Source organism: Panthera leo, chromosome B4 (genome assembly GCF_018350215.1).
Source record: "Panthera leo isolate Ple1 chromosome B4, P.leo_Ple1_pat1.1, whole genome shotgun sequence".
Classification (NCBI taxonomy): domain Eukaryota; kingdom Metazoa; phylum Chordata; class Mammalia; order Carnivora; family Felidae; genus Panthera; species Panthera leo.
Window position 1 is genome coordinate 130,398,796 of NC_056685.1, and position 26,642 is coordinate 130,425,437.

The 26,642-nt window shown below is 60.5% G+C and overlaps 1 protein-coding gene across 1 annotated transcript in view; it reads right to left on the reverse strand.

The window, feature by feature from the left end:
- The window catches only part of TMPRSS6 (transmembrane serine protease 6), a 36,189-nt gene extending 13,108 nt beyond the window's left edge, over positions 1–23,081 (reverse strand). The window contains exons 1-10 of the mRNA XM_042947718.1: positions 22,883–23,081; positions 19,307–19,440; positions 18,034–18,101; positions 17,342–17,526; positions 17,023–17,064; positions 12,683–12,887; positions 10,675–10,811; positions 9,140–9,252; positions 8,697–8,806; positions 124–269 (exon numbers count right to left, since the gene is read on the reverse strand). Of these exons, the coding sequence (XP_042803652.1) occupies positions 124–269; positions 8,697–8,806; positions 9,140–9,252; positions 10,675–10,811; positions 12,683–12,887; positions 17,023–17,064; positions 17,342–17,526; positions 18,034–18,101; positions 19,307–19,440; positions 22,883–23,078 (1,336 nt within the window). The 5' untranslated portion in view covers positions 23,079–23,081. The remainder of the gene's footprint in view (positions 1–123; positions 270–8,696; positions 8,807–9,139; positions 9,253–10,674; positions 10,812–12,682; positions 12,888–17,022; positions 17,065–17,341; positions 17,527–18,033; positions 18,102–19,306; positions 19,441–22,882) is intronic.
- Positions 23,082–26,642: the final 3,561 nt, after the last annotated feature.

The window sequence follows — 26,642 nt, forward strand, 5'->3', positions numbered from 1 at the left end:
ACACACACACACACACACACACACGGTCCTTTTGTCCAGCCTCTGGGGATGGGAGGCAGGCGGGAAGAAGCCGCAGGGGCGTCGGGGGGTGCCCGCCCTGCCCCCCAGGCTGCCCCTACTCACGATCTGACTGGTTGTATAACCCGTAGTGCACCTGCACGCCGGGCCCGGTGAGCGGGATCTGGGAGGTGAAGTTCACGGTGATGCTGGCGCTGGCCACCACGGGGATCCTCTCGGCATAGGGCTGCAGGGTGCGCAGGCCACACAGCCTGGGGGCGACCGAGAGAGGCTCAGGGCCACACAGGCCGGCCCGAGGGAAGGGACAGCTTAGGTCCCCGCGCACAGACAGGGCAAGGGCAGAGCAGCCGGAGAGGAAGGGGGAGCTGCTCCCCCATCGTCCACCTCATCTGTCTTGACTTCTCCCTTGGGGGAACGCTCACCCCCACAGTCATCTTCTGGAAATCAGCCTCCGTCATCCCCCTGCTCAAAACCCTTCAGTGGCTCCCCATTCCCTGCGGGATAAAATTCAAAGCCTGGCCCCCTAGCAAGTCCGTGGCCTTCTCTGAGCTGCATGCTTTCCTGCCTTAGAAAATAAGGGAAATGGTCACCCCCGTTGACTCCAAAGCCGACAAAACTTCAGTGTGTCAGTAGAGGGAGGAGTCCTTGACTGGTCTACTGGGTGTAGACAGGAGACGACGCTCCCCTTGTGCTCAGTGTGGAGGGGGGCAGGGGGAAGGCAGCCGTGTGCCCCCTTCGGGCACCGTCCTGCCCACTGAGAAGCCTCCATAGCCCTGGGGGGGTCTCTCTGTGACTCTCTCTGGACCTGAGGGAGACACCAGTTCTGCTCCCAGGACCAATACAATAGAGTAACGCTGATGGCCATCAGCTTCTCTGTCCCACGAAGGGGCGACCATTTCCCCGGCCACAGGAGGGCCATCACATCCCTCCGGGACTCCCCCACCCCAAGATGATGCCCTCGTCCCCACAGAGCAGGTGGGAGAACTTCCACAGAGGGGTGAAGTTCTGCCCAGAGAGCAGGGAGGAATCTTCCCATCTCCAGGGACGGAGGTATGGGGGGGCTCATCCCACCCCACGCCTGGGAGCACCTTGCCTCCCAGAGCACATGGGCACGCTTTCACCAAGTGGGGGCAGCCCCCCCCCCCCCAGAGTGACAGGGTCGCTACCCAGACAGCAGCCTGGGGTTCCCTCCCTTCGCAGGTGGGATCCCCTCCCTGAACAGCTCATAGGAACACCCCCCACAGGGAAGGGAGCACCCTCACAGAGCAAATAGGGATGCTTTACAGACGCAGGAAACACCCAGAACACAGGTCAGAAAACACGCAAACGGAAGGGAAAGTGCCCCCCCCCCCCCCACCCCCGGCAGAGAGGACGGGAGGAAGTCAAGAGAGCAGGCGGGAATGCCCCAAAGCATGATGGGAGCATCCCACAGCAGATGCAGCCCACAGAGCAGCTCCCCTGATTTGCAGGCGCCGGGTACCTCCCCGGAACTTCTAGAACATGGCAAGCCCTCCACAGTTCACCTGACTAAGCAATGAGTTCATCAGCAAACACCCGAGGAAGATGTGGGGTTGTCTTGTCCGGCCCCTCCCACATCGACAGCAACATCACAAGGCCTCACTGCCCAGAGATTTCGAGGTTCTTGCAACAACTCCATCTCGTGACACAGGGATTGTTCTCGTCCCATTTTCTAGATGAGGCTCGCGTAGGGAACCATGGAGGTAAACCAGAATCCAGGCTGCTCAGGACCTAGGAGGACGTGCTCAGCCCGCTCTGGGGGGGGGGGGGGGGGGCAGATGGGCACCCTGGCCGTCACTGCAACTTCCCAGGTTCCGCCACCGACCCGGCTTAAGGTCCGGCCTCCTCCTGCTGTCTAGTCACAGTGAATCCTCTCCTTGCCTCCAGACCAACAGGCAGTTCTCAAAGTGTGGTCCGGGGAACCTCAGGGCGGGGGGTCCAAAGTAAAAATTATGTTCATAATAATGCTCGGATGATACCTGCCACGTTCACCCACATTCTCTCAACAAGGATGCGGGGGAATTTTCCAGAGACTACACGATGTGTTAGCGATAATGGCAGCCGGTTGAATGTGGAAGCAGATGTGTGTATCCGGTTCTGGTCTACTAATCCAGTTTAGGAGAGAGTTGCAAAAACGTGAAATGATATTTTTTCCCACCAACTGTTTTTGGTTTGGGAAAATATAATTTTTTTTTTTTTGCAAAATACGTTATTTATGTTAAAATGTAACGGGCTCGTTATTTTATTTTTTTTTTTTGTTTTTATTTAAAAAAATTGTTTTAATGTTTATTTATTCTTGAGACAGAGACAGAGCGTGAACAGGGGAGGGGCAGAGAGAGAGGGAGACACAGAATCGGAAACAGGCTCCAGGTTGAGCTGTCAGCACAGAGCCTGACGTGGGGCTCGAACCCACGAACCGTGAGATCATGACCTGAGCCGAAGTCGGACGCTCGACCGACTGAGCCACCCAGGCACCCCCGGGCTCGTTATTTTCAATGAATTGGTAAGTGTTTTTAAATTTTCGTACCTCTAATTTCTAATGCTGTAAACGTAGATGATATGACCCGCATAAGAACGCTTTGGGGCGCTCAATAATTTTAAAGGGTGTAAAGGTGGAAAATTTGGAGAAGCCCGGCTCCTCCAGTCCAAGGGGACAAGACAGGGAGGAAACGCCACTAGGGGGCGCCTTCGAGCAGTCCTGGCCCTTGTCCTTTTAAAACTAAGGAAGCAAAACGGGTTTGGGCTGGCTGGCTGGCTCGTCCATCGGACTGTTTCCAACGTGGACAAATGTTATCATGGATTATTATGCCCGGAGATTTTCCCTGAGGAGCAGGGACAGGGGAGGTAGGAGGTGGGAAATACGGGGCCAGGGGAAATGTGTCACAGCACAACCCTGAACGTGTTTAATTAAGGCTCAGGGGCGTGACGCACTGTCCCCACACAGTCAGGGACAGACTGTGGAGAGACAGGGAAGGAACCAGAGCCAGGTGGGAGAGGAGTGGAACATTTCAATCCAGAAGAATCTGAGGGCCACGTGGTCACCCTGAGCTCTGGCTCTCTCATGTACCGGTGCGTGCTGACCGAACATTTTCCCTACTGGCATCTGAGAGAAGAAATTCCAGAATCAGCCCGTGGCTCAGCCTGGTGCCCCCGGGACCTGTCTGGGCAGCATCTGGGGCTCACCCTGGAGGGCTGGGGCAGGGGCTGGCGACAGCCTTCCTGGGGCAAGTCTCTCCATAAGAATGCAAGGCAGAGGCTACAATCTAGGAACTCAGGCTGACTCACCCAAGTTAAAGACGGTCTTTTTCGTCGATGCAATGTTAAAATAATTTTTTTTTCAAGTTCAGTCAGCCGCTAATTTCACATAATAATCTAGATTCCTCTTCTGGAAAGGAAGCCCCAGGAACACTGGCTGGGAATAATCAGAGGCATGTGTAGGGCTGCAGCCCGCCCCTCCCTCTCCCGCTCTCCCCGACGCAGCCTGCCTCACGGAGTGATGCACCAGCTGGGCCCCTGTGCGCATCTGCCTGTCTGGATCCTGCTGCAGAGCCTTCTGGGGAAGGGCATGTACCCCCTCTGGCTCCCTAATTCCTCCCCATCCAAGCGTCACCTCCTCCCCCATCAGCCCTCTTCAGGAGGCGCCAGGAGTCTAAAGTCCGTGGAACCCAGCTCAGCTGCAAAGCGTGGGGGTCTGGAGGCACATGTTTGCGCAGTGGCCGGTTTGCTTTCTCACCTCTCTGGGTTGGGGGTTTTTCCTTCTTGCCTCACCCAGACTGTCAGAAGAGACCCTATCAACCTTCTTGCACATCAGCAACTCCACACCGGGAGGAATTCAAGAAAGATTGGGTGGGTGGAAGGAAGGAAGGAAGGAAGGAAGGAAGGAAGGGTAGATGGATGGAAGGAAGGATGGGTGGATGGATAGATGGGTGAATGGATGGAAGGGTGGGTGGGCAGAAGGAAGGAAAAGTGGGTGGGTAGGTGGATGGATGGATGAATGGAAGGAAGGAAGGAAGGAAGGAAGGAAGGAAGGAAGGAAGGGTAGATGGATGGAAGGAAGGATGGGTGGATGGATAGATGGGTGAATGGATGGAAGGGTGGGTGGATAGAAGGAAGGAAAAGTGGGTGGGTAGGTGGATGGATGGATGAATGGAAGGAAGGAAGGAAAGAAGGAAGGAAGGGAGGAAGGAAGGAAGGAAGGGTAGATGGATGGAAGGAAGGATGGGTGGATGGATAGATGGGTGAATGGATGGAAGGGTGGGTGGGCAGAAGGAAGGAAAAGTGGGTGGGTAGGTGGATGGATGGATGAATGGAAGGAAGGAAGGAAGGAAGGAAGGAAGGAAGGGTAGATGGATGGAAGGAAGGATGGGTGGATGGATAGATGGGTGAATGGATGGAAGGGTGGGTGGATAGAAGGAAGGAAAAGTGGGTGGGTAGGTGGATGGATGGATGAATGGAAGGAAGGAAGGAAAGAAGGAAGGAAGGGAGGAAGGAAGGAAGGAAGGGTAGATGGATGGAAGGAAGGATGGGTGGATGGATAGATGGGTGAATGGATGGAAGGGTGGGTGGATAGAAGGAAGGAAAAGTGGGTGGGTAGGTGGATGGATGGATGAATGGAAGGAAGGAAGGAAAGAAGGAAGGAAGGAAGGAAGGAAGGAAGGAAGGAAGGAAGGAAAAGGTAGATGGATGGAAGGAAGGATGGGTGGATGGATAGATGGGTGAATGGATGGAAGGGTGGGTGGACAGAAGGAAGGAAAAGTGGGTGGGTAGGTGGATGGATGGATGAATGGAAGGAAGGAAGGAAGGAAGGAAGGAAGGAAGGAAGGGTAGATGGATGGAAGGAAGGATGGGTGGATGGATAGATGGGTGAATGGATGGAAGGGTGGGTGGACAGAAGGAAGGAAAAGTGGGTGGGTAGGTGGATGGATGGATGAATGGAAGGAAGGAAGGAAGGAAGGAAGGAAGGAAGGAAGGGTAGATGGATGGAAGGAAGGATGGGTGGATGGATAGATGGGTGAATGGATGGAAGGGTGGGTGGACAGAAGGAAGGAAAAGTGGGTGGGTAGGTGGATGGATGAATGGAAGGAAGGAAGGAAGGAAGGAAGGAAGGAAGGAAGGAAAGGTAGATGGATGGAAGGAAGGATGGGTGGATGGATAGATGGGTGAATGGATGGAAGGGTGGGTGGACAGAAGGAAAGAAAAGTGGGTGGGTAGGTGGATGGATGGATGAATGGAAGAAAGGAAGGAAAGAAGGAAGGAAGGAAGGAAGGAAGGAAGGAAGGAAGGAAGGAAGGAAAAGGTAGATGGATGGAAGGAAGGATGGGTGGATGGATAGATGGGTGAATGGATGGAAGGGTGGGTGGACAGAAGGAAGGAAAAGTGGGTGGGTAGGTGGATGGATGGATGAATGGATGGAAGGAAGGAAGGAAGGAAGGAAGGAAGGAAAAGGTAGATGGATGGAAGGAAGGATGGGTGGATGGATAGACGGGTAAATGGATGGAAGGGTGGGTGGACAGAAGGAAGGAAAAGTGGGTGGGTAGGTGGATGGATGGATGAATGGAAGGAAGGAAGGAAAGAAGGAAGGAAGGAAGGAAGGGAGGAAGGAAGGAAGGAAAGAAGGAAGGAAGGAAGGAAGGAAGGAAGGAAGGAAGGATCCAGGATAGCTGCATGCACGCACACACTCCCTTCCCTGAGGACAGATTACGTGCGAAGGCGGGTCAGAAGGCGCAAGCACTAAAGGAGGGAGGATAGCAGCGTCTGGCGTGGCGGCCAGAGCTCCGGACCCAGAGCCGCAGAGCCGAGCTGGAGGCCAGCTTTGCCACGTGAAGCAGCTGCGCGACCTCGGGCACATCGACCTCAGCAAGCGTCAGTGTTCACGGCTATAAAATGGGGGTGATAATATCTCCCTTGCGGGGTATTTTAAGGAACACATGAGAAAACGACTTCCCGGAAGGCCAGCTGCTGATGCCGTCGGGCTGTGAGCTCGTCTAGGGCAGCAGCTGCAGCCGGGCCTGCACACGGCCAGCACCCAGCCCTGGGGTCGGGCTGACCTCAGTCTGACCGGGAGCCCCCGTGGCTGCAGGCAGTGCTGGCCACTCAGCGGCACAGAGGACCAGGAGGGCCACCCGGAGCCAGGTCAGCCACAGGGGGCTCCCGCGGGCCCAGGGAGCCGGTGCTTCTGCCTCTCCCGTCAGCAGGCGGGAAGGGGAAACGATCGGGCAGATCACGAGAAAAGTGACATCACAGGAGAGGAAGCTGGCAGGAGGCAGATTCCCGGTAAAGGGGAAACCTATGCTGTGGTGACGCCCAGCCAGAGCGGGTTCTGTGAAATCAAGCCGCCGGTGGCCAGGCTCACTAGGCCACGTCCCTCCCCGCCGCCTCCGGGCCACTCAAAGGGCGTGAGGCCTTGGCCGTGGGCGCCAGGAGAAGCCGGGTAGAAAGGAGGGAGGTGGGGAGAGGCAGAAAGGGCCCAGGGGAGGGAGGCCACAAAGCCGAGGATGCCCAGCCTTTCCTCATCGCTACATCGCCACCTGAAGGGCAAGGCCCCTTTGCCCCCAACCCGCCCTCTATCGCTCCTCGTCCATGGCCATTCTGGGTCCGGGGCCGTGCCCTCCCCCTCCCTATACACCCTGTGCCTGCAAATCAACACCCTTCCCCGGACCTCTCATATCTTTGCCACCCACACAAGCAAATTTTCCAACAAATGCTCATTCAAAGAGTTTCTCAGTGTCTACACTGGATGATCATTATCAAAAAAGAGCGAAACTAGAGGAAATGTTTGTCCTGTGCTTATGATTTGGAGACACACGTCTGCCTTCCCTTCCACACTCAGACATGGGCAGGAACCCCGGGGGGGCCGGCCTGGGGCGTGAGTCTCCACCTGGGGACCCTGGATCCTTCCCGAAGGTCTCAGGAGATAGAGGTGGGACTTCCCAGGCCGTTCTCGGAACTGGCGAGGGCCACAGAGGCCCTCAGTCCTCTCACCCGGGTGCCGGCGGGCTGGTCAGGAGCGCCGTGGCCAAAAGAGTGAACAGCCAGCACAGCTGCTCAGAGGCTCTGCAGGAGAATCCGCACTCGGGTGGGCACTTACGGGTGCAGGCGAACATGTGTGGACTCACGCCCACGGGCATGCGTATGCACACCCACACACGCTTTGGATCCGACCGCCTCGCCCGACTCCGGTTGCAAGAGTGACTCCCCTGGGTCCCCAGGGAGCTCCCTGAGTATAAACATGGAGGTGCCCAGAAATGACACCCGCACGCTGGGACCCATGGGACAGGGTGCCTTTTGTTTCCCGAACAGCACGGGCCTGAGGTCGCACCACAGGCATTTCGCCTTTTTTCCCTTTAACCACAGTCCCTGATGAATTGCCAGGGCCCCGGAGAGGATGACGACGAGTCAAGGAGCGTCGTCAACCCTGTCACCTTGTGTCTGAATAGCATCAACCGACAAAGCCCGCGTTGGCGAACGTGGACACCAGTCCCAGAATCCGAGGCTTCCAGAGTCCTGGAACCTTTTTGCATTTTATGTCCTGGAATCTCGGACACTCAAACTGCGTGAAGCCAAGAAGTCAGAAACTTTGCACATGAGCATCCCAGCCTCTGAGACCAGAATCCTGGGATTGAAAGGGAGGGCAGAGGCCCGACCCTACTAGGTGCAGAAGCTTCTCTCCAACGTCCTTGGACCCCACCCCGGCCGGCGAGTCTACTTCAAGATCCCTCTTCTCTCCCCAAACATCTGCCGCCCAACAATGGGGCCCCGGGAGGGCCTCCTATTCCCCCTACCCCCGCAGCCCTGCCTGTCACTTACATCATCATCTCACCGCTACAGGTGCCCGAACCTTCCCCTCTCCCTCTGGGGGCCGCTCCCACTCAGGGCTTAGGCATGGGGCCCCTCCCATCATAAGTATCCCCTCCCCCAAATGTCCCAGGTCACCCACCTCTTCCCAGACTGGGGAGAGCGTGTCTACACTGCCTCCCTTCCCCACCACCCTCCCACCTCACTCCTTGCAGCTGTCAGGGCCACCGGGGACCCCAGGTTGCCTGCCCCAGTGGCCATTTACCAGTCCTCCTCCTACTGATCAAACTGCAACCCCAGATGACCCACGGGCGGCCCTGCTGTGTCCTGTCCCACCTCCCCGAGGGCTGGCTTCTTCCTCTGAAACTTTGTCCCCCGGGGGCCCAAGTCAGGACAGACAGCAGGGCAAGCGTCCCGTGGGTGATGTGGGTGATACGGAGCGACCCTGGCGATCGGCCACCCTTGGTCACATTAGCCAGAGCGGACTTGGCCCTGGCCATGCAGCTTTCCAGCTCGGAAGCCACTCGACTTTGGCCAACAGCAGGGCGTGGGGTAAGGGAAGAGGGGTCCCCGGGTGCACGTGGAGTCCTGTGGCTCCGGAATCGTCTCATTTGAGAATTCAGGGGACCAGACAGTGGGGTGACAGCAGCCAAGGAAGCGAAGCCATCCCGCCCGAACCAGAATCAACAGCCAAGGTGTCTGAGACCTTCGGGTGGCAGGACGGGAGGCTGGGGCCGGGGCGGCGGGCCTAATAGCCTGGCCTGTGCCCTGTGCCCTCTTCCTGCGCTGCCCCTCTGAGGTCCGGGACGTGGGCTCCCCAGGCGGGTGACTGTGGGGAGAGGAAGGGGGCCCCAGGGGGTGGGTACCTCCGGTTCTGGATCGTCCACTGTCCCTGGGTGCACGGCAGGTCATACCTCTGCCTCCGCAGAGCATAGGCGTCAAACCAGAGGGCTAAGCCGTAGTCCAGGGAGGGCACCTGTGACAGAGGAGTGGTCACCACGCGGCCCGTGGGCTGTGGCTGGGCTGGTGGCCCCACTTCCCAGCCCCGCAAAGGGAGGAGGCCTGTCGACACAGAGGGCCTGCCGGGGCTGAGGTTTGTCTGTCACTCAACACACAGGCACCACTGCGGCCAAGGGAGGCAGACCTTGGCCACACTTGTCCACCCCCTCCCGGGGAGATGTGCACCCAGGGCCCAGCCTGTGGCTGCTCCAGCAGGGGCAGGACAGCGGTCCCCTCCCCGCCGGGGCTTCCTGAGGTCCATAGGGTGCCCTGGGCAGAGGGCAGATGGGTGGCAGGGCACGGGGCTCACCATGAGGTGCCAGGAGCAGTGGGTGCTGGGCGAGTAGTAGCTGGGGAAGTAAGGCGTGCTGAGGACGCCCTGCGGCTCCAGACGGCCCTCCAGGGTCAGGTTCACCTCGCAAGCTGGGCCCCGAGAACAGCTGTTACACAGGGTCCCCCCGGCCCCAGCTCGCTGCGCCTCCCAGCAGGTGAGAGGCAGCCGCAACCCCACCCGCATCCTGCCATTAAACCGTCGAGCTCAGTGGTCGAGTGTGAATGTGTGGCCTTGGGCCTCAGTTTCCCCATCTGCAACACGGGGGCCATAGTAGCACCTACCTCACAGGGCAGCTAAGCCGATTAAATAGACACGCAACGCACAGAGAGCCTGATCGGTGGTGAGTCCTCAAATAAATGTTACCTATCGGCACAAATTGTGTTGCCCTTGAACGTTTACTACACGTGGTCACCACTGTGCAAGCCTCGCAGTTCTGGGCATCGGGGGAGGGAGAATCATTCCCCTTTGCAAAGCTGAGATTCCGAGAGGAGGAGGGACCTGGCTGAGGTCACACAGTGAGAGGGCGAGGGATCAGGAGGGTTCCCAGGGGCCCCGCCACCTCTCCCCGGAGCCAGGGTCACCTTGTCCCCCTCTCCCCTGAGCTATGTCAGTGACTCCCTGGAACCAGCGCGGGCTCCGGCAGCTCCTCGGCCCCAGGCACCCCCCACAGGGCTGCCGGAACCCAGCCGGGGCCGCTGGGGACCTGGGTCACTGCCAGGAGACCTCTGGGGCCAACACCAGGGGCGGGAAGAGGCAGACTGCCAGGAGAGGTGGGGGCAGCGTCTCGTGGTCTCCTGTCTCCAACCCTCTCTTCCACCTGCTCCAGAAACTAGAGGGGCCTCGCTGATCCAGGCCTAACGACAGCCAGGACACGAAGGGCAGGGTGAGCTCTTCCTGGGAAAGGGGGTGTCAGCGAGGGAGATCCAGAGCAGGAGGACAGCGGGGAGACCCGCGGGCAGCCTGGGGAGCCCTTCCCGGAAATGGTGTGGATAGCCCTCCCTGAGCCGAACGCCTTCTCCAGAGAGATGTGGGGCTCACCCTAGGTATGCGAGGGTGGTCTGGGGGTGAATCTGAGGTTCTCGGGGCCCCCTGACCACAGACCCACCCTCTAGCCTCAGGCAGGTGCAGGGGCGGGAGGGGGGCAGCCGGGGGCGGTGGGGAGAGCGGAAAGGGCCAGGGGAGGAGCCTGGAGACGAGACACAGGTCCAGGGTGGGGACAGAACAGACAATAAACAGAAAGAGGGCGGGAGAGAGAATGAGGGAGACGGGGGACAGGGACAGGGAGGGCCGGAGAGCCAGGTGAAAGGTAGGGAAATGGAGTGAGAATAGAGGACAGAAGAGAGGGGCCGAGGGCACGGGAGGGTGGAGAGCGGAGGAGCTTCCAGAACCTTCCCTCTGCCCCCGTCCCCCTCCCAACTCCAACAGGAAGGTGAAAGGCCTGCTGGCCTGTGCCCTGGGTTTCTCACAGCAATGCCCCACCCACCCCCATCCCTAGGGACCCGACCCCTCACCCTGGAAGGCCACAGGCTGCACGGAGAGTACAAAGGGGTCGTAGTAGCTGTGCAGGCCTTTCTTCCAGACCACGGCCATGACGGCGCCGGATGCCAGGACTTCCACCACGGGCTCCTGGCGACTGCAGCCGTAGACCCTGGAAGGACAGAGAAAGGTGGCCGGGGCGGGAGGGGCCCGGGAGGGCGATCTAAGAGCAGCACAGCTGTGGCCAACCTGCTGTGTGTCCTTGGGCAGGTTTCTGACCCTCTCTGGCCCAGGAGGCCGACTGGAGGCCCTGTGAGGGTCAGGCCAGCTCCTCAGGTGAGAGAGGCCAGGAGGTTGCCTCCCGTCCCTCAGCCCCTGTCCCCTCAGAAGCCCTGTGGCCCCCGAGTGCCCGGCCGGTACCCCGCAGGGAGCCCAGGTTTCAGGGTTGAGGGGCCCGAGGTCACCTGTAGTGGGCGCCTCAGCCTTTAACGTTGGGGGTTCTTTTCTTTTATCTGCTTAGCAGCAGAGACAAAAATGTGTCGCCGTCTCCCAGGGTGTGAAACCCATAAGACAAACCACGGGGTTCAAGTAGGGCGGGGACCCTCCTGCTCTGTCCTCTTTATCACCGCGCAAGACCCTCTCACGGCTCTGGCGTGCAAGTCTGGGGACCCCCTGACCTTATCCGACCCATCATTGGAGACTGCAAGGCTCTGAGGTGGGATGTCCGAGCTGCCTGGGTACCACAGCCGGCAGGGGCGAGGCCGAGCCGGGTCCCCTCCCTCTGGGCAGGCCGTGTGGGGGGTGGGGCTTGAAGAAGCCCCAGGGGAAGCCCGCAAGTGTCCCCACCCTCATCGGGGCTGGAAATCAGATGGTGTCTGACTTCTCCGCCTTCCCAGAGCCCTCCAGGAACCCAGCCCACGCACACCCCAGATTGAGGTCACCATGTGGGGGGGCGGTGTCGCAAATGAGTGTGCCGCCTCAGAGCCAGGATATTCAGAGAGGCCCGGGGCGGGGGGGGGGGGGGGGGGGGGGGGGGGGAGGGATCTGGGGGAGAACCTCGGCCCTGCCCAGCCTCCAGGATTGCCCTTGATCTGAACACGTGGCTCTCGCCCCCACTCCCGCCTGGAAGCTGGGCCAGCCCGAGCGAGACAGAGGAGGCAGCAGCCTGGGGCACCCCCCCTGCCCTCCCAGCCGGGCCCCTCTACCTGTCACAGAGCCACGTGACACCTGGGCTCACAGAGCCCCTCCCCCACGCTGCGGAGGTGGCCACATCTCCTGGAGGCCGAGGCCATTTCCAGCCCCCTCGTGGTCTCCCCCCACCACCCCCACCGCCACTTGCCTGCTTCCTGCCCTTGTCATCCTATCCGATGTCCTAAAGCCCCGCTCCTCTGCTCAAGAACTTTTGCGGGGGGGGCTGGTAAGTGGGGGCCACTTAGCAAGTGTTACAGCTCAAACTGCTCCTGGCATTCAATGCCCCTCGTGACCCAATCCCACTAGACTATATACAATGAGAGCAGTAACGGACAGCAGTTACTGGATATTTGATAGATACACTGAACACGTAGCAATAATGGATAGCATTACGATGTGTGAGAAGCGTGGCACTGATTAAATCCTCGCAATAACCCGGCAAGGTGGGCGTGATTCTGCCCCCATTTTACAAGTGAGGAAACCGAGGCTCAGAGAGGCAAAGTGACTTGCCTTAGGACACGCCCCTGAGAAGCACCAGAAGGGGGGTGGGGAGGTGGGAGGTCTGGGGCTGCCAAACCCTGAAGCATCCTGACAAGCCCTGTCGCCCCTCAGTGCTGAGGTTCCGGGTCATCTCGTACAACCGCTTTGTTACAGGTGGGGAAACCGAGGCTCAGGGAGGGAAAGGGGACGGCCCACAAGACGCAGCCCCTTTCAGCCTCTTTTCCCTTTCTCCGTGGGCTAGCCCCGCTGCCTCTCAGAGACCGCACGCCGAGGAGCAGGGTCACACAGCCCCTCATCTCGGAACGGGGTGCGATTTGGCCCCCACATCACCGCCCCCTTCCCAGGACTCACGAGGTGATGAGCCTCCTCTCCAGGGGCCCGGCCACGTCGTACATGGCCAGCCGGTCCCGGCACTCGGCCAGCGTCCACTCGAGCCGCAGTTTGAGCATGAGATCCTTGGGGCCCTGCAGGTGCCACAGGCAGCTGGAGACCAGGTGGTCGGGCCCCTTCAGCCGTTGGACCTGGCCCTGGCCCACGTAGCTGTAGCGGTAGCAGCCTGGAGGAGGGAGAGGCACAGGCCCCCTGACCCCTGTTAGCCAGGAGGAGAGACCCCGGGGGGCCAGCCGGTCCTCACCTGGGCGGTGGTGGCCCGGGGACAGCAGCTGGATGGGGATCAGCCCAGATGTGCCATGTCCCTTCTTTCTGTCTCCCCGCTGGTTCCCATCTCTCCCCATCCACGCATTCACTCATGGGTCCATTCGTTCATTCGCTTAAGCGCTCACTGACCTCTCCGTGCCCGGCGAGTGCCAGAGAAAGGTCCGGTCACCGCCTGGGAGCACCAAGAACAGCGAGGACAGATACAGAGCCCAGCAGTAAGTAACAGCTCAGGAAGCGAGGGCTCTAAGCCCAGCCGGCTGTAGGGCTGGGGAGACCTGGGGTGGGGGTGGGGGGGTGGGGGGAGGCAGGGTCACAGCGCGAACAAACGGCCGGTGGCCAGAGGGGGCCAGGGGACTTTGAGGCAAGAGAGCAAGCCGGAGAAGGGAGGCAGGGCCCAGATCACGCCCTGGAGCGGAGACCCTTTCCCCCGTGGCCACGGGGAGCCATGGAAGGTTAGGCAGCGCTGGGGCGTGGCAGGTCTTGGATCACAGACCCCTCTGACTGCTGGGAGCAGCTTCGAGGAGGCCGAGCGACCTGCAAGGTGGCTGTGCAATAAGGGGAGAAGGGTGAGGGGGTCCCGGGGGGGCTCCGTCGGTTAAGCGTCCGACTTCGGCTCAGGTCGCGATCTCGCGATCTCGCGGTTCGCGAGTTCGAGCCCCGCCTGGAGCCCGCTTCCGAGTCTGTGTCTGCCCCTCCCCCGCTCATGCGCTGTCTCGCACTAATGAACTTCTAAAAAATTTTTTTTGCAAAAAGGGGGGACTAGGGTGAGGGTTTCATTTCAGGTGGAGAGAAGGGCGCGCGCTCCGGTGGGGCCGAGAGGCAGCGCTGGGTCGAGAAAGTGGCCTCGAGCTAATGATGAGGACACAGATCGCACTGATTAAGCATTTGATGCAGGGCTGCGGGGAGGGCGGCTAAGCGCCCTCCACTCACCACCTCACTTAACAGCCCCGTGAAGCAGTTGCTGTCAGCGTCCCCCTTTACAGACCCGGGCCGGATGGGGGCCACGACACCGCCCTGCAGGCCTTGTCACACGCTTAGGGCTGATGTGCGTTTGCGTGCCCACCACGGGGCCTGGCACAAAGCAGGGATGTTTCCCTAGGTGAGTGGGGGGAGGGGGAGAAGGGGGAGCTGGGGCAGAGAGCCCTGTGACTTGTCAGCCTCCAGCCGGGCCCCGCCGCTTGAGGCTCAGACACAGCCAGTCCCGCCAGCTGCCCTCACTCTGCAGCCCCTTCTCCGTCACAGACTCCCCTCCTGCTTCCGCACCCCGCTGCACCTGCCGCCTGACTGAATCCATGAGCCTTGCGGGCAATGTCAGGACATGCGCGGCAGGCCCCCCTGCACCGTTCTAGCATCTTCGTGCGCTCACTCCCTCGGCACGGTCGGTGGGGGCCCTACTGTGTGTTTGATTCAGGCCCCAGGGACCAGCAGCCAACAAACAGTTTCTCCCCCGGAGCCCAAGTCTCTCCTCGAAGCCTCACGCTAGGGTAGCCCGGGGAGCAGCAGGGATGAGGGGAGGCGCCCCGGTAGGTGGGAGGCAGCCTGGTGGGTGAGGGGCTCGCCCCCTGCCCTGCAGTCCCAGCGCCACCTTCTCATCAGCCGCGTGACTCGGTTGCTTCGCCACTCCGTTTTGGCGAACGCACACTATGGTCGCCCATTTCCCACCTCCTTCTCTGGGGGGTTCTGAGCACCAGTAAGGGAACGGAGGGGAGGATGCTTTGCTCAGATGCTGCTGCCTCAACCGCCTCGTCCTGAGCCCTGGCCGTCCTGACTCCATCGGGGAGTTGATTTCCTCCGGGGAGGGGAGGAGGGGTGCGGGGGGGGGGGGGGACGGGGCACCAGTGACAGGGAAGAGACAGGGCCTCTGATCTGCCTGAGCCAGCACCTGGGGAAGGCCGCCTGGCTCTTCCTGGTTGTCTCGTTTCTTCAAATCTTGCCCCAAGTTGAGGTTTTGCTTTTGCCATTTTAATAATTTCTCTCTTTTTTAATTAGTTTTCTTTGTTTTGGAGAGGCAGAGAGAGATAGAGCATGAGCGGGGAAGGGGCAGAGAGAGGGAGACACAGAATCCAAAGCAGACTCCAGGCTCCGAGCTGTCCGCACAGAGCCTGACGTGGGGCTCGAACTCACGGACCGTGAGATCATGACCTGAGCCGAAGTCGGATGCTTAACCGACTGAGCCACCCAGGCACACCCCCCCCCCACTTTTTTTTTGAGGCTTATTAAGTAGAGAAGTATCTGCTGGTCTCTGTTGATCATCAGAAATATGTTTGGGAACCCGGTCACCTCCAGTCATTGGGAGAGAGTAAACGAACATGCCTGCTGCATTCTCCTCGCCTGGCCTTTGCTCACACTGTTCCCTCTGCCCAGAGTGTCCCTTCCTCTTCGCAGCCTGACAGACCCCTACCCATCTCCCACGCCTGAGTCTGCTGCCTGCCTCCCCCCACCCCCATGAAAGCATCCAGGACCCCCCGCCCTCCCGGGCAGGAGCAACTTTTCCCTCCCTCTAGAGGCAGGGTCCCTTCTTCTGCTTTGGATTGTGGCCCCTGGTGTCCCTCCACCCCCAGGGTGGAACGATCCCCCCCCTTCCGCTGCCCCTGGGACCTCTGCTCTAGTGCTGGCACTTGGTGTTATGAGATTCTGTTTATTTGTCTGTCTCTCTCCTGGGCTCAGAGCTCCTCTGAGGGCAGGGGTGAGGACACGGTCATCTGATGTCCCCAGAGCAGGCATGGGGGAAATGCTCGAAAAAGCCTGTACGAAGGATTTGAATTGTCATCCTCGCCCCATTAGACACCGTGCTGTCGGGGAGCAGGGACTCCAGACGTGCACTGAACCAAATAAAGATAATTACGAAGGAACCGCCAGAAACCTGAGGACGCGTGGACAGCCAGCTCAGGCAAGGGTGGCAGAGAAGCCCATCCAAGACCAAGGGTCACGGCGGTGTGAGTACCGGTGCAGAGGAAGATGACAGGGAGCTACGTAGGGAGATCGATCGATCGATCCCTCCATCCGTCCGTCTTTCACATTCTCCTTTGAACCAGTTTTGCAATATTCTACTGGTCCCCTCGTTAAGAAGTTAAATACATCTTTGATGTGTGCTCACTATAGTTTCGAGAACCATGATTTCAGCTACTTGGAAGTCGCACTTTGACCTCATCACCTCCATCCCCCGAAGAAGTGAGCATTTGACCGGCCAGAAGATAAGAGAGGGTATGACGATGATTTCAGTCCTGCCTGCCCCACTGAGAGGGGGCTGATGCCCTCAGCCTGGCCTCAGCTCTGGGTAGACACTCTAGGTAATGTAAGAAGGAGCTGGGAATTTAGGAGCTTCTGCTCGGGACCACAGGGCACAGCAGCACAGGTTGTGCACTGCACAACCGCAGGAGTCTCCAGTCACGCAGACTCCGATGTGGACAGTGCCGCCTGGCGCTGTGCGGCATGGTGGCCCTGCTGGTACTTTGTTCCCAGGGTGCAGGAGGAGGACTACGGAGCCTCTTGGAGAAAAGCAAAGCGACTCTGGCAACAGGGCATGGGAGTGGGGGAGGAAGACAGGGCAGAAGAGCCTGGCTAAGAAGGGGAAGGAAAATGTGAAGGGATTATCCTTGAACGTGACAGAAAGATCTCCAAGAGACCAAGGTTTAAATGCAAAGCGGCTGATAACGCTTGGAATTGGCAAGAGTATTTTCTACCATTAGTGGAAACCGTAGCTTGGGAGTTTGGCGATAAAAAAAAGGAGAGTCACGTTTACGTGCAATTAACCCGGCTACTCACTCCGACACACCGCACAGGCAACGCGCGCGCGCGCACACACGCACGCGCACGCACGCACGCACGCGGGAACCATCCCTCGCGTCCCCTGCGGGCCCAAGCCTCGCTCGGGACTCATCACCAAGCCCACCACGGCAGCCCCCCCGGGTCCCTCCAGGCCACTGCTCCCCGCACCCACCGGAAGCCACGCGGCCCCCCGACACTCGACCAAAGCCAAGAGCAACAGCGACTCAAAACGAAGCGGAGGGGAAAGAAAAACCCCAGGCGCGTACCCAGCGTGGCGTTCAGGGCAACTATGTCTTTCACGCTGGCCTCTGTTAAAAGGAAACGAACAGACAAATCAACAAAGACCAAAGGTAAATAAATAAAACGAAATTAAAAAGTGCAAGTAAAAATTGCGGCCACCATCAGAGCCAGCCTGCCTGAGATTGACCCTGAGTGCCGACCCCCTACCGCCCCGCAGTGGTCCTGGCTCCCCGGGTGGGGGTGGGGGTCGCTCGGAGACCACCCCACCCCCACCCTGAGAGCATCCAGGCCTGCGGAGCCCTCACCGGCCCGCCCCACACCCCCCCCCCCCTCCCCAGTACTGACCCAGGATCACCAGGCCCTCGGGGTCCACCTCGTAGTCGGCCCTGTAGGGGGCGGGGGCCGAGCCGTTGGCCGTGGACTGTATCTCCTCCGCCAGCAACGCCCGCACCACCTCGGGGCTCAGCATCGGCCGGCGGTGCTCGGGGATTTGGAGGATGAACCAGAAGAAGCAGGTGAGAGGCCCCTCCCTAAGGCAGGCAGAAGGCGAGGCGGTTGGGAAGGGGCCCGAAATCCGGCTCCGGTGGGGGAGACAGCCAAGCGTGGCTCGTGCCCACTCCCCACCCCCCCACTCCCCCCCCCCCCCCCGCGCTGTCCTCCCCCTTCACGTGGAAACCTCCTCCCGACAAACCCGGAGCGAGGCGCTCTCTACCTCCGGCCGCGCGCGGGCGGGGTTCAGGGGTGTGCCACCGGCCGGAGCCGGACATGCACGGGACAGCTGGGCCACCCGGACTCCCGCCACCCCGACTCCCGTGCGGCGTCCGCGCGCCGCACAGCCACGGTCTGGCGTGAGCCCCACCGCGGCCTTGTGCCCATTCTACAGGTGAGGAAACCGAGCTCCGCGAAGGGAAGGCCCATGTCTGGGTGTCCCCATTTTTAAAAACAAGCCCATCGCATCGGCAGCCGCCAGCACCCCCTCCTTGTCTCTGAGTCTCAGGTTCTAGTGAGGGCTGGGGGTGGGGCCCGCGACGACTCACCCAAACGAATAGACTGAGCTGGAGTTGTAGTAAGGCCCCAGGCGGGTGCTAGCAATGAGCTCCTTGAGCTAAAAGGAGAGGAGACAGCAGCACCCTGGGGACCCTCTGCGGAAACCCCCTCCCACCTGCGCGTGTCCTTTGCCCTTGTCGGTGGCCCTGCTTGACAGGAACCCACGGGGTGGAGAGGCTTGCCCGAGGTCACCCAGCGGACGAGCGGCGGAGAACAAACTTGACCCCCGTTCCTCTCCCCTCCCCCCATACCTAGGCCTTGCCCTCAACGCTGCCGCCTACGCCAGACCACCGATGGCTTCCGTCCCTCCTCGTCAAAAGTCGCCCCTCCACTCCGGAGAGCCCCGTTCGGCTCCCGAGTCGGGTCCTCACCCCCCCCACCCCCCAGCCACCAGCCACGGGGGCTGAGCTGGTCGGTTTGCGCGCGTGTTCGCAGCCCAGCGCGGACGGCAGGAGGTGCATTTGCGAAGCATCTCAGACACCTTGAACAACGTCCCCACCATCCCCTTTCGACCCCGCGCCCCTCTGGATTATCCGCGCTACAGAGGAGGAAAGAGAGCCTTGGGCGGGTCCCCCAGAAGCAAGCCCCGGGACAAGGGTGTGGGGAGAGTGGCTTCTTTGGGGGTGATTCTGGAGAGCACTGGGAGGGGGGGGGCGAGGAGGACAGGCCAGCAGGGGGACGGCCAGTGCGGCTGTGAAGGAGGACAGGGCCGTGGGCAGCTGAGGCACCGTCCAACACGGAGCCCTGGGAGGCGGTGGGGGCATCCTCAGAGCTGGCGCCTCACCAAGGCCAAGGGAGCTGGGGTACTTATCTACCCGCGCCCTGTGTCGTGGCTGAAGGTTACTCCCAGGAAGCACTGCTCCTCAGTACTTCCGGCCTGCCCTCCCGGGCAGGGTGCCATCCCACAGCCGGAGGGTAGGACGTACGGGCAGCCCGAGACCATCCCCAGGGCAGGAAACCATCGCCCTGGAGGGGAGGGGATGTGGGTGGGCCCGGACAGCACCCCTGCACGACCCTGACCTCCCCCAAGGTAAGGCTGCTAGGAAGTGACCATCGGGACTTAACCCAAGTGCGTTTCACCCCCGAGTCCACTGACTTTCCCACCCCCCCGTCTTACGTTCCCCTCCCGTCATGCCTGGAACAGGACCCGGCTCCCAGCGAGGGCTCTGAAGCGACTGACCGGTGGGCTCGGCCTGACCGGGGCCCTCTGAGTCCCTCCCCACCCCTCGTCCGTTCCCTCCCTTCCCTGCAGCCCTTCCCTACCATCCTCTGGGCTTTGGCCGTTTCACTGCGGAAGGCACTGGACTCCCGGCGGGCGAGGTCCTGGGAGAAGTGGCGATTGAGCACGCGGAGGCTCCCCGAGTACACCTGGCTGACCGTGACCTCCGCCTTGTACCCTGCCCGGGAAGAACCAACAAGGTCAGCCGAGGGAGCCTCCGGTCTCCCCGACGCCTTCTCCTGCCACCCAAACCCTCAGCTCAGCGGCCGGCATCCCGGGCCTCCGAGGCCCCTCCGCCGTCATCATCATTGCCGTGGACGTAGCATCGTCCGGTTTGTTCGGCGACAGGGAGGAAAGAAGCCCATAGACGGATGGTCTATGTCCCGAAGGCTCCCAGGCAGAAGCTCGGACACAAGAATCGGTCCAGGATGCAGACCACACGAAAGCCAGGGGACCCGCGTGGCCGAGAAGGTCAGGTTTGCAGGTTAGCGCCTCCGTGCATCCTTCCCTTCGCCGGAGTCACAGCCCTGGGTCTCTAGCCCCGTTCATTCGTTTATTCACTCAGTCAGCAAATGGTACTTGAGAACCCTACTGTGTTTGCGCTCGCGGTATAACAGTGAAGAAAACAACACCCTGCCCTTAATGGTTTGTTGAGCAAGAAAGGCAGACAATAAACGAGCACTTAGAGGTGTCAGTGCCTCGGAGATCAAGGGTGAGGGCGGGCCGCGACCTGGCGGCCAGGGAAGAAGGCGGATGTTAATCTACAGGATTAATCCAGGCAGAGGGACCAGCAAGCCCAAAGGTCCTGAGGCAGGAGCTCATGTGGTGTACTTGAGAAACACAAGGAGGGAAGGAGGGGAGAGTAGGAAGAGATGGGAGGGGGGAGGGACGGGGGGACTTGGGTTTTGCCATGAGGTGGGAGCCGGGGGAGGTTTAAGGGGAGAGGTTAGGTGCTTTGATCTGCTTTCTAAATCGGTCCCCCTGGTGTTGTGTGAACGGGCTGTAAGGGGACAAGGGCGGAAGCAGGGAGCCCCGCGGCCGTCAGGGGAGGGGGTCTCCTACAGTCGTCCAGTGACAGTGGCCAGGCGAGGGGCGACCAGGCCTGCTGGCTAATTGGGGCCGGGGTGTAAAAGAGGGGAGCAAAGGGGGGCACGGCTGGAGGGTCGGGATGGCCACTGAGTGGGCTGGGGGGTGCGGGTCCAGAGGAAACGAGGGAGAGCCGTGGGCTGCGGTCCGAGATGCCCTTAGGCATCCTGGTGGAGGGCAAGCCCCGGCGACAGAGGGGCCCAGGCTGGACGGATTTGGGAGTCACCCGGGTGTAAAGGACATTTAAGGCCAGGGGCACCGGATGAGCCCCTGAAAGAAGAAGGCGGACTAGGGAGAAGGGGAGCCTTCAACCAGCGAAGGACACGCGGGAGAAGCAGTATGAGCTGGGGGTAAAGAAAATGTGGGGCGCCCTGGAAGCCACGTGAGGAGAGGGTTTCGAGGAGGAGGGAGTGAGGGGCCTGGTCGGATGCTGCCGGTGGCTCAGGTGCAAGGCGGACAGAGGGCCGGACGTCGGATATAGCGACGCGATGACTGGTGACTTTGGCAAGCGCCGTTGGGGGTGGGGGGCGGGGAGCCAGATTGGAGAAGGTACCGGAGAGGCGGGGGGTGCAGAAGTAGAGACGGGTCTTTCGAGGAGTTTGCTGCAAAGGGGGGAGCAGAGAAATGGGGGGGGGGCGCCCGCGGGGTTTGGTGCTGGGAAGAAGAAAGCATGAACGGTCACCCAGGAGAGCAGGGGAGGGTAAGTACGAGGAAGACAGAGCTGGGCAGTCATGAGGGCCCCCAGCGTAAGTAGGAGGCACCCCAGGGCCCAGGACCTGCCCGCCTGGGGAGCCAGCCCCTACCCCTGCCTCTCCTCTCCCCCGGGCCCCTTTCTAGAGTCTGACTGCCACTTAACCAGTCATTGGCTTGTCACTTTGGGCTTCTCCTGCTCCAGTAGAACAGGCCCCCTGTCTGTCTCCCCTTCTAGATTCTTCGCCTCGCCCAGCACCCGGAGCACAGCGTGAGCCTGGGCGGGAAGAATCCTTCAAATAGCTCCTGGAAGTGCCTCCTTTTACCCTTAAATCCCTTTGGGGGCTTTGGAGCACCCCCCTCCCCGCGCTGGGTCCTCAGCCCCAGGGAGCACCCCCTCCCCGAGGGGTGAATGTACTCCCGGAGCAGAATCAGGAGCAGTTAGACTCCTCAAAGAAAGCCGATTGGCCCTTGGGTTCCTGGCCCTCCAGCCCGACACCGCGGTTTACCCCGAAGACTAATCATCCCGAGGCCTCGGCAGCTCTGTGCTATTTGGGGTACTGGGTTCCTGCCAGTGGTGAAATGCACACAGCTTCCACCCCCACCCCCCCACCCCCCGGCCTGCCCGCCTCGCTTGGCTCTGAGCGGATTCACAGTCTAAGTCATGGCCAGCAGGTGCATCAGGCCTAGGCTTCCTAACAGCGTGGCCCAGGGGCCGTCTCCAGACAATCCCTACCCTGACGCCCGCTGGAGCTGGGCCTGGGCTGATGTCTCTGAGGCCTGCTCCGTAGTGGGTCCCCGTTCCCTTCACAGGGCCTGACATTCACCATGAGACTCAGCCAGTAAAGAGACTATCTAACTTCCGCAGAGTGTTTATGGGAAGTCTCTGATCGCTTGGGCAAGGTGCATTGTCTCCACTCTGGTTCCTTGGCCGGTCACCTTCCTCTGTCCTAGCCCATGCCCTGCTTCCTGGTGAGGGCAGGGGGCTATCTTCAGAGCCTGGCACAGAGCCTGGGGCACAGAAAGTGCTTGGTACTGAATAAGGGAGTGAGTGGATGAATGAATGAATGAAGCCATGCATGCGTGAGTGAATGAATGAATGAATGAATGAATGGAAGGATAGACAGATGGACCCAAGAACATGGGCCCATTGCTCCTGGGTCTCCCGGGGACCAGTTGAGGGCTGTGATACCAGAGGGGGAGGCGAAACTTCAGACCAAGGCCAGCGTCCTCTGGCCGCCTGCTCTGGACACTCCAGATCCCCCTTCCCCATGTGTTGAATTGTAAGCGTGCCCGAGCTGGGGTGTGAAAGCCATCTCTGTGCAAGGACACTCCCCCGGGCGTCTGAGTCCTGTGTCTCCCTCCCCTTCATCCCCACTCATGCTGGGTCCTGGAGACCCAGAGGCGACAGAGCTGTGGTCCCCACCCTAGGTGCCAGGTACCTCCTGTGCCGCTGGGCCTCCTCCCGCAGAGCCAACTGGCTCTGAGCCCAGGGGCAACCCAGGAGGGCTTCAGGCAAGTGGAGGCAATGTTTACACTCCTGCTTGTCGGTTCACAGGAATTGGGTGCTGTGAGAATACGCCTTCCCCCGCTGGAGGGAGCTGGGGGCGCTTGACTCCAGCAAGGAACTTGCCCTTGACCCGAGCCCGGGACCTAGAACATAGGTGCAGGAGCTCTCCCATCTCACAGGACGGCAGAAAGACTCAGAGAAGAAGTGCCTTGCCCAAGTTCACGCAGTGAACTCCGCATTCCCCGAGCCTGGACTTCCGGTCTCTCCTGGTACGTCCCCGACGGCCATCCCAAGTCCTCCCCAGGCGCCTCTCCCAGACGGGCCCACAGGTTACCTAGGAAATACCAGAGCAGGACCCCCACCGAAGCCAGCACGACAAGGGCCAGCCACAGGGGCGCCAGGCGGAGGTAGTCCCGGACTTTTCTCTTGGAGTCCTTGGGGGCCTTGAACATCCCCTCCGGCTCTGCCTCCTCGCCATCACCTCCATCGCCCTGTCCGCCAGCTGCCTGGGGGGCCTCGGCCACGGGCATCCTGGTGGAGAAACAGACCCGGGTTGGAAACGACCCGGCGTCGGCAAAGGAGCTTTTGCCGAATACCAAGCGTGCACGGAAGACAGCAGCCCTGCCTTTGGGATGGGAAGTCCGCGACTCTGGAAGGCGGTGATTGAGAGAGGGCACGAGCCACCTCCTAGGGTCTTGGGGCCGCTCGCTCCAGAGGGCAAGCGGAGCTGGACTCAGTCGGGCTCTGGAAACGCCACCTTTGCGGCCGCACCGGCCTCTCTGGGGTCCGAGGACAGAGAGGGGCTTCGGTTCCCAAGCCCCCCACCGCCCCGCGATGGTACCCGCAGCCAGAGTGCCCGGAGTGCAAATTTCTATCAACCAGCTCCTCGCGCCCTTGGCCTTCTGTCCGCTCAGGCGATTTCCTTCCTCTCGGTTCTCCGTGGCACAGCGTCCCGAAATACCGCTGCCTTCCATTCACGTAAACCCTCCCCGGCAGCCCCTGAGCCAGTATAATGCTGGGCCAGACCCCTGCCCTTCCAGAAGTGCGTCCCCTCTGGTCTCCGCCCCCCAGCCGAGAGGGTCTTGGGGCCAGAGGAGGCACAAACTAAATTTCATCGAGCGTCTCGGGAACACTTTTCATTTCATGTGCTCACCCAGGGGCGTGGGGCTCGTTGTCCCTCTGCGTTCCCCTTCCTCGGGCCCACGCTGTGTGGACACTTTACGTGTCTGGCTCAAACCTCCAAACACCGTTCGAGGTTCCGCAGCCATTGGGCAGAGGAGGAAACCGACGGCCAGAGCATTACAGCAACAGCTCAGTCCGGGATTTTCTTAGGCTCATTTTCCCAATGCGGTTTGAGGATCTGTCACTCACGATCAGCCCGTTTTACAGATGAAAAACCCGACGCCCTAAAGGCTAAGCCACACTGGCCCAGGGTCACACAGCAGGAAGGTGGGGATCAAGCCCGGGGGTGGGCGGGGGGGGGGGTTCTGTCTCCCCGCTCCTGCCAGGACCGTGGGCTGCTTCCTGTAAATGAGCTGTTCATTAATAGATCATGACTTAATCACAACCGGATGTTGCCGCTCTCAGTGCCCTGGGTCTGCGGCTGTATCTTCGGAACCCCCAAGGAAACTTCTGGGTGTTATTTGGCTTTTCAGGGAAGGCCCTTTAGCCATCCACCCACCGGCAGGGTCAGGATGCTAGACCCTCGAGAAGTGTCTCACTGCATCCATAAATGCCACTGTGGCTTTAAAATACATCCCCAGATGTGAAGGTGGGGGTGAGGGGGTGGGAGGGCTTTCCTTGGGGCTGCGTCTTAGGTTTTTTTATGAAAAATGGGGCTCCCCAGCGAAGCTCGAAGCTCTCCCGGCTGGATTCAAGGGGCCTCCTGGCCCTCCTCCCTGCGTCCCTGCTCCCCGTTGCTCCTCTTGGCATTGTTAAGTCTCTGGCTCCCAGCCACAGTGACCCTTACAGTGTCCCCCCCCCCCCCCGGGAGCGCAAGGGAGGAGGGACTGTTGGCAACCCTCAGCCGGGCTGAGGCTCTTCCAGAAGCCATCAGTACCCACGGGGCCGCAGCCGAGGATGGCCGGTGCACATCCTGCGAAGGTCGGGGCAGCCTCGCCCGCCTCCCAAAGCGTCCGCAGCAACCCTGGTGACAAGCTGGCTGTCCCGGCAGGCTGGCTCGAGGAGAGCCCAGGTCCTCTCTCGGCCCAGGTCCACCGCTTCTGCCAGAGGCGGCCACACCCCTGGTTATATACTCTTGAGCCTGGATCACCAAGGAGCTATTGCGGGATTTCTCGCACCGCCATGGGGACTTGGGGGCACAGAGGTGAGGTTGAGCGGCTTGGCCGGGGTCTCACGGTTGGTTAGAGCAACAGAACCAGACTGTAAACCCAAGCAGAGTAGCGCCCCGACCCCTATGCTCTGCTGGCTCACGCATCATCGGGGTACCGAGGCGGGGGTGGGGGGTGGGGGGAAACGAGGCCCGGAGAAGGTCAGAGGTCTATTAGGGGAGGCGCCTAGGGGAGCAGTCCAGGGTGGGATGCTCAGCAGGCCTCCCCTCCCTTCTCCCCACCCCCGAGACCAGACCTTCACTCCACGGATTTCATCTTCTTCCTAAGTGTCCCTCACTCGCATCTGGGGGGGGACAGTGAGCATCACAGAGGAGCCCAGTATTAGCAAAGCCACTGGGCAGAAACCCAAGGTAAGATCGGCCCAAGTTGGATCCAGCCCAAGTTGACGGTGGGGGGGCAATTCAGCGGGACCTCCCCATCACCTCCCACCTGGGCTCCTGGGGCAGACTCCTCCCTGGGGTCCCCGTCTCCTGTCTCCTCCAACGTGCCATCACACTGTCACCGCGCAGCACTCCCTGCCCACCTCCAACCGCTCGCCTGCTCAGAACGCCCTCGTGGCCACCTCCGAACCCTTGCTGTAGTGCCCAAGACCCTCCATGGCCAGGCTGCTGCCCACCTTCTCCCGTAACCCTAACTCCCATCCCGCACATCGCCCCGCAGGCCCACAAAGCCACACCTTTGTGCAGCCACGCCCTCCGTCTGAGGACTGCAGGGATCCCTAAAGGCCCCGTGCAAGGCCACCAGCCTGGCGATGGGTCCCCAGGCCCTGGGTAGTAGGCCGCCTCCTCTCCTGGGCGGTCAGATCCCCAGGATGCCTGGCTTGTGGCTTCGTCTCTTCCCCCCACAGGAGAGACAGGCCTGCGTCCTCCTCACCCCTGCTTCCCCGCAGAACCCACAGGCCCTGCTACGTGAATGAGAAAACGAATGGCGAGAGCCCCCAGGTCTCCAGACCCCTGGTACGGTGCTCTCTCCTACACCTTGCTGCCTCCAGGAGGCGGAACCTGGGGCTTACCTGCCGTGTCCCCCTGAACGACTCCATTAAAAAAAATTTTTTTTTTAACCTGTATTCATTTTTTTTTTTTATTTTTTATTTTTTTTTTTTTATTTATTTTTTTTTTTTTTTAAATTTTTTTTTTTCAACGTTTTTTATTTATTTTTGGGACAGAGAGAGACAGAGCATGAATGGGGGAGGGGCAGAGAGAGAGGGAGACACAGAATCGGAAACAGGCTACAGGCTCCGAGCCATCAGCCCAGAGCCTGACGCGGGGCTCGAACTCACGGACCGCGAGATCGTGACCTGGCTGAAGTCGGACGCTTAACCGACTGCGCCACCCAGGCGCCCCTAACCTGTATTCATTTTTTGAGAGACAGAGCGTGAGCTGGGGAGGGGCAGAGAGAGGGGGGGGCACAGAATGGGAAGCGGGCCCCAGGCCCTGAGCTGTCAGCACAGAGCCTGATGTGGGGCTCGAACCCACGAACTGTGAGATCGTGACCTGAGCCGAAGTCGGACGCTTAACCGACTGGGCCACCCAGGTGCCCCCGAACCACTCCATTTTTGTCGGGCACCTGCTTGGTGTCGGGCTCTGCAGTGGGCACGGGGAAGGGGGGGACGCGCACTGGTGAATATGAGCCCTGTCTCCCGTCCTCTTGGGGCTGACAGCCCAGCAGGAGATGGGCAGGTGTGACAAGTGACAGCTGGGAAGATGACCCACGACTCCTGTCTTTTACTATGATACAGTGCCC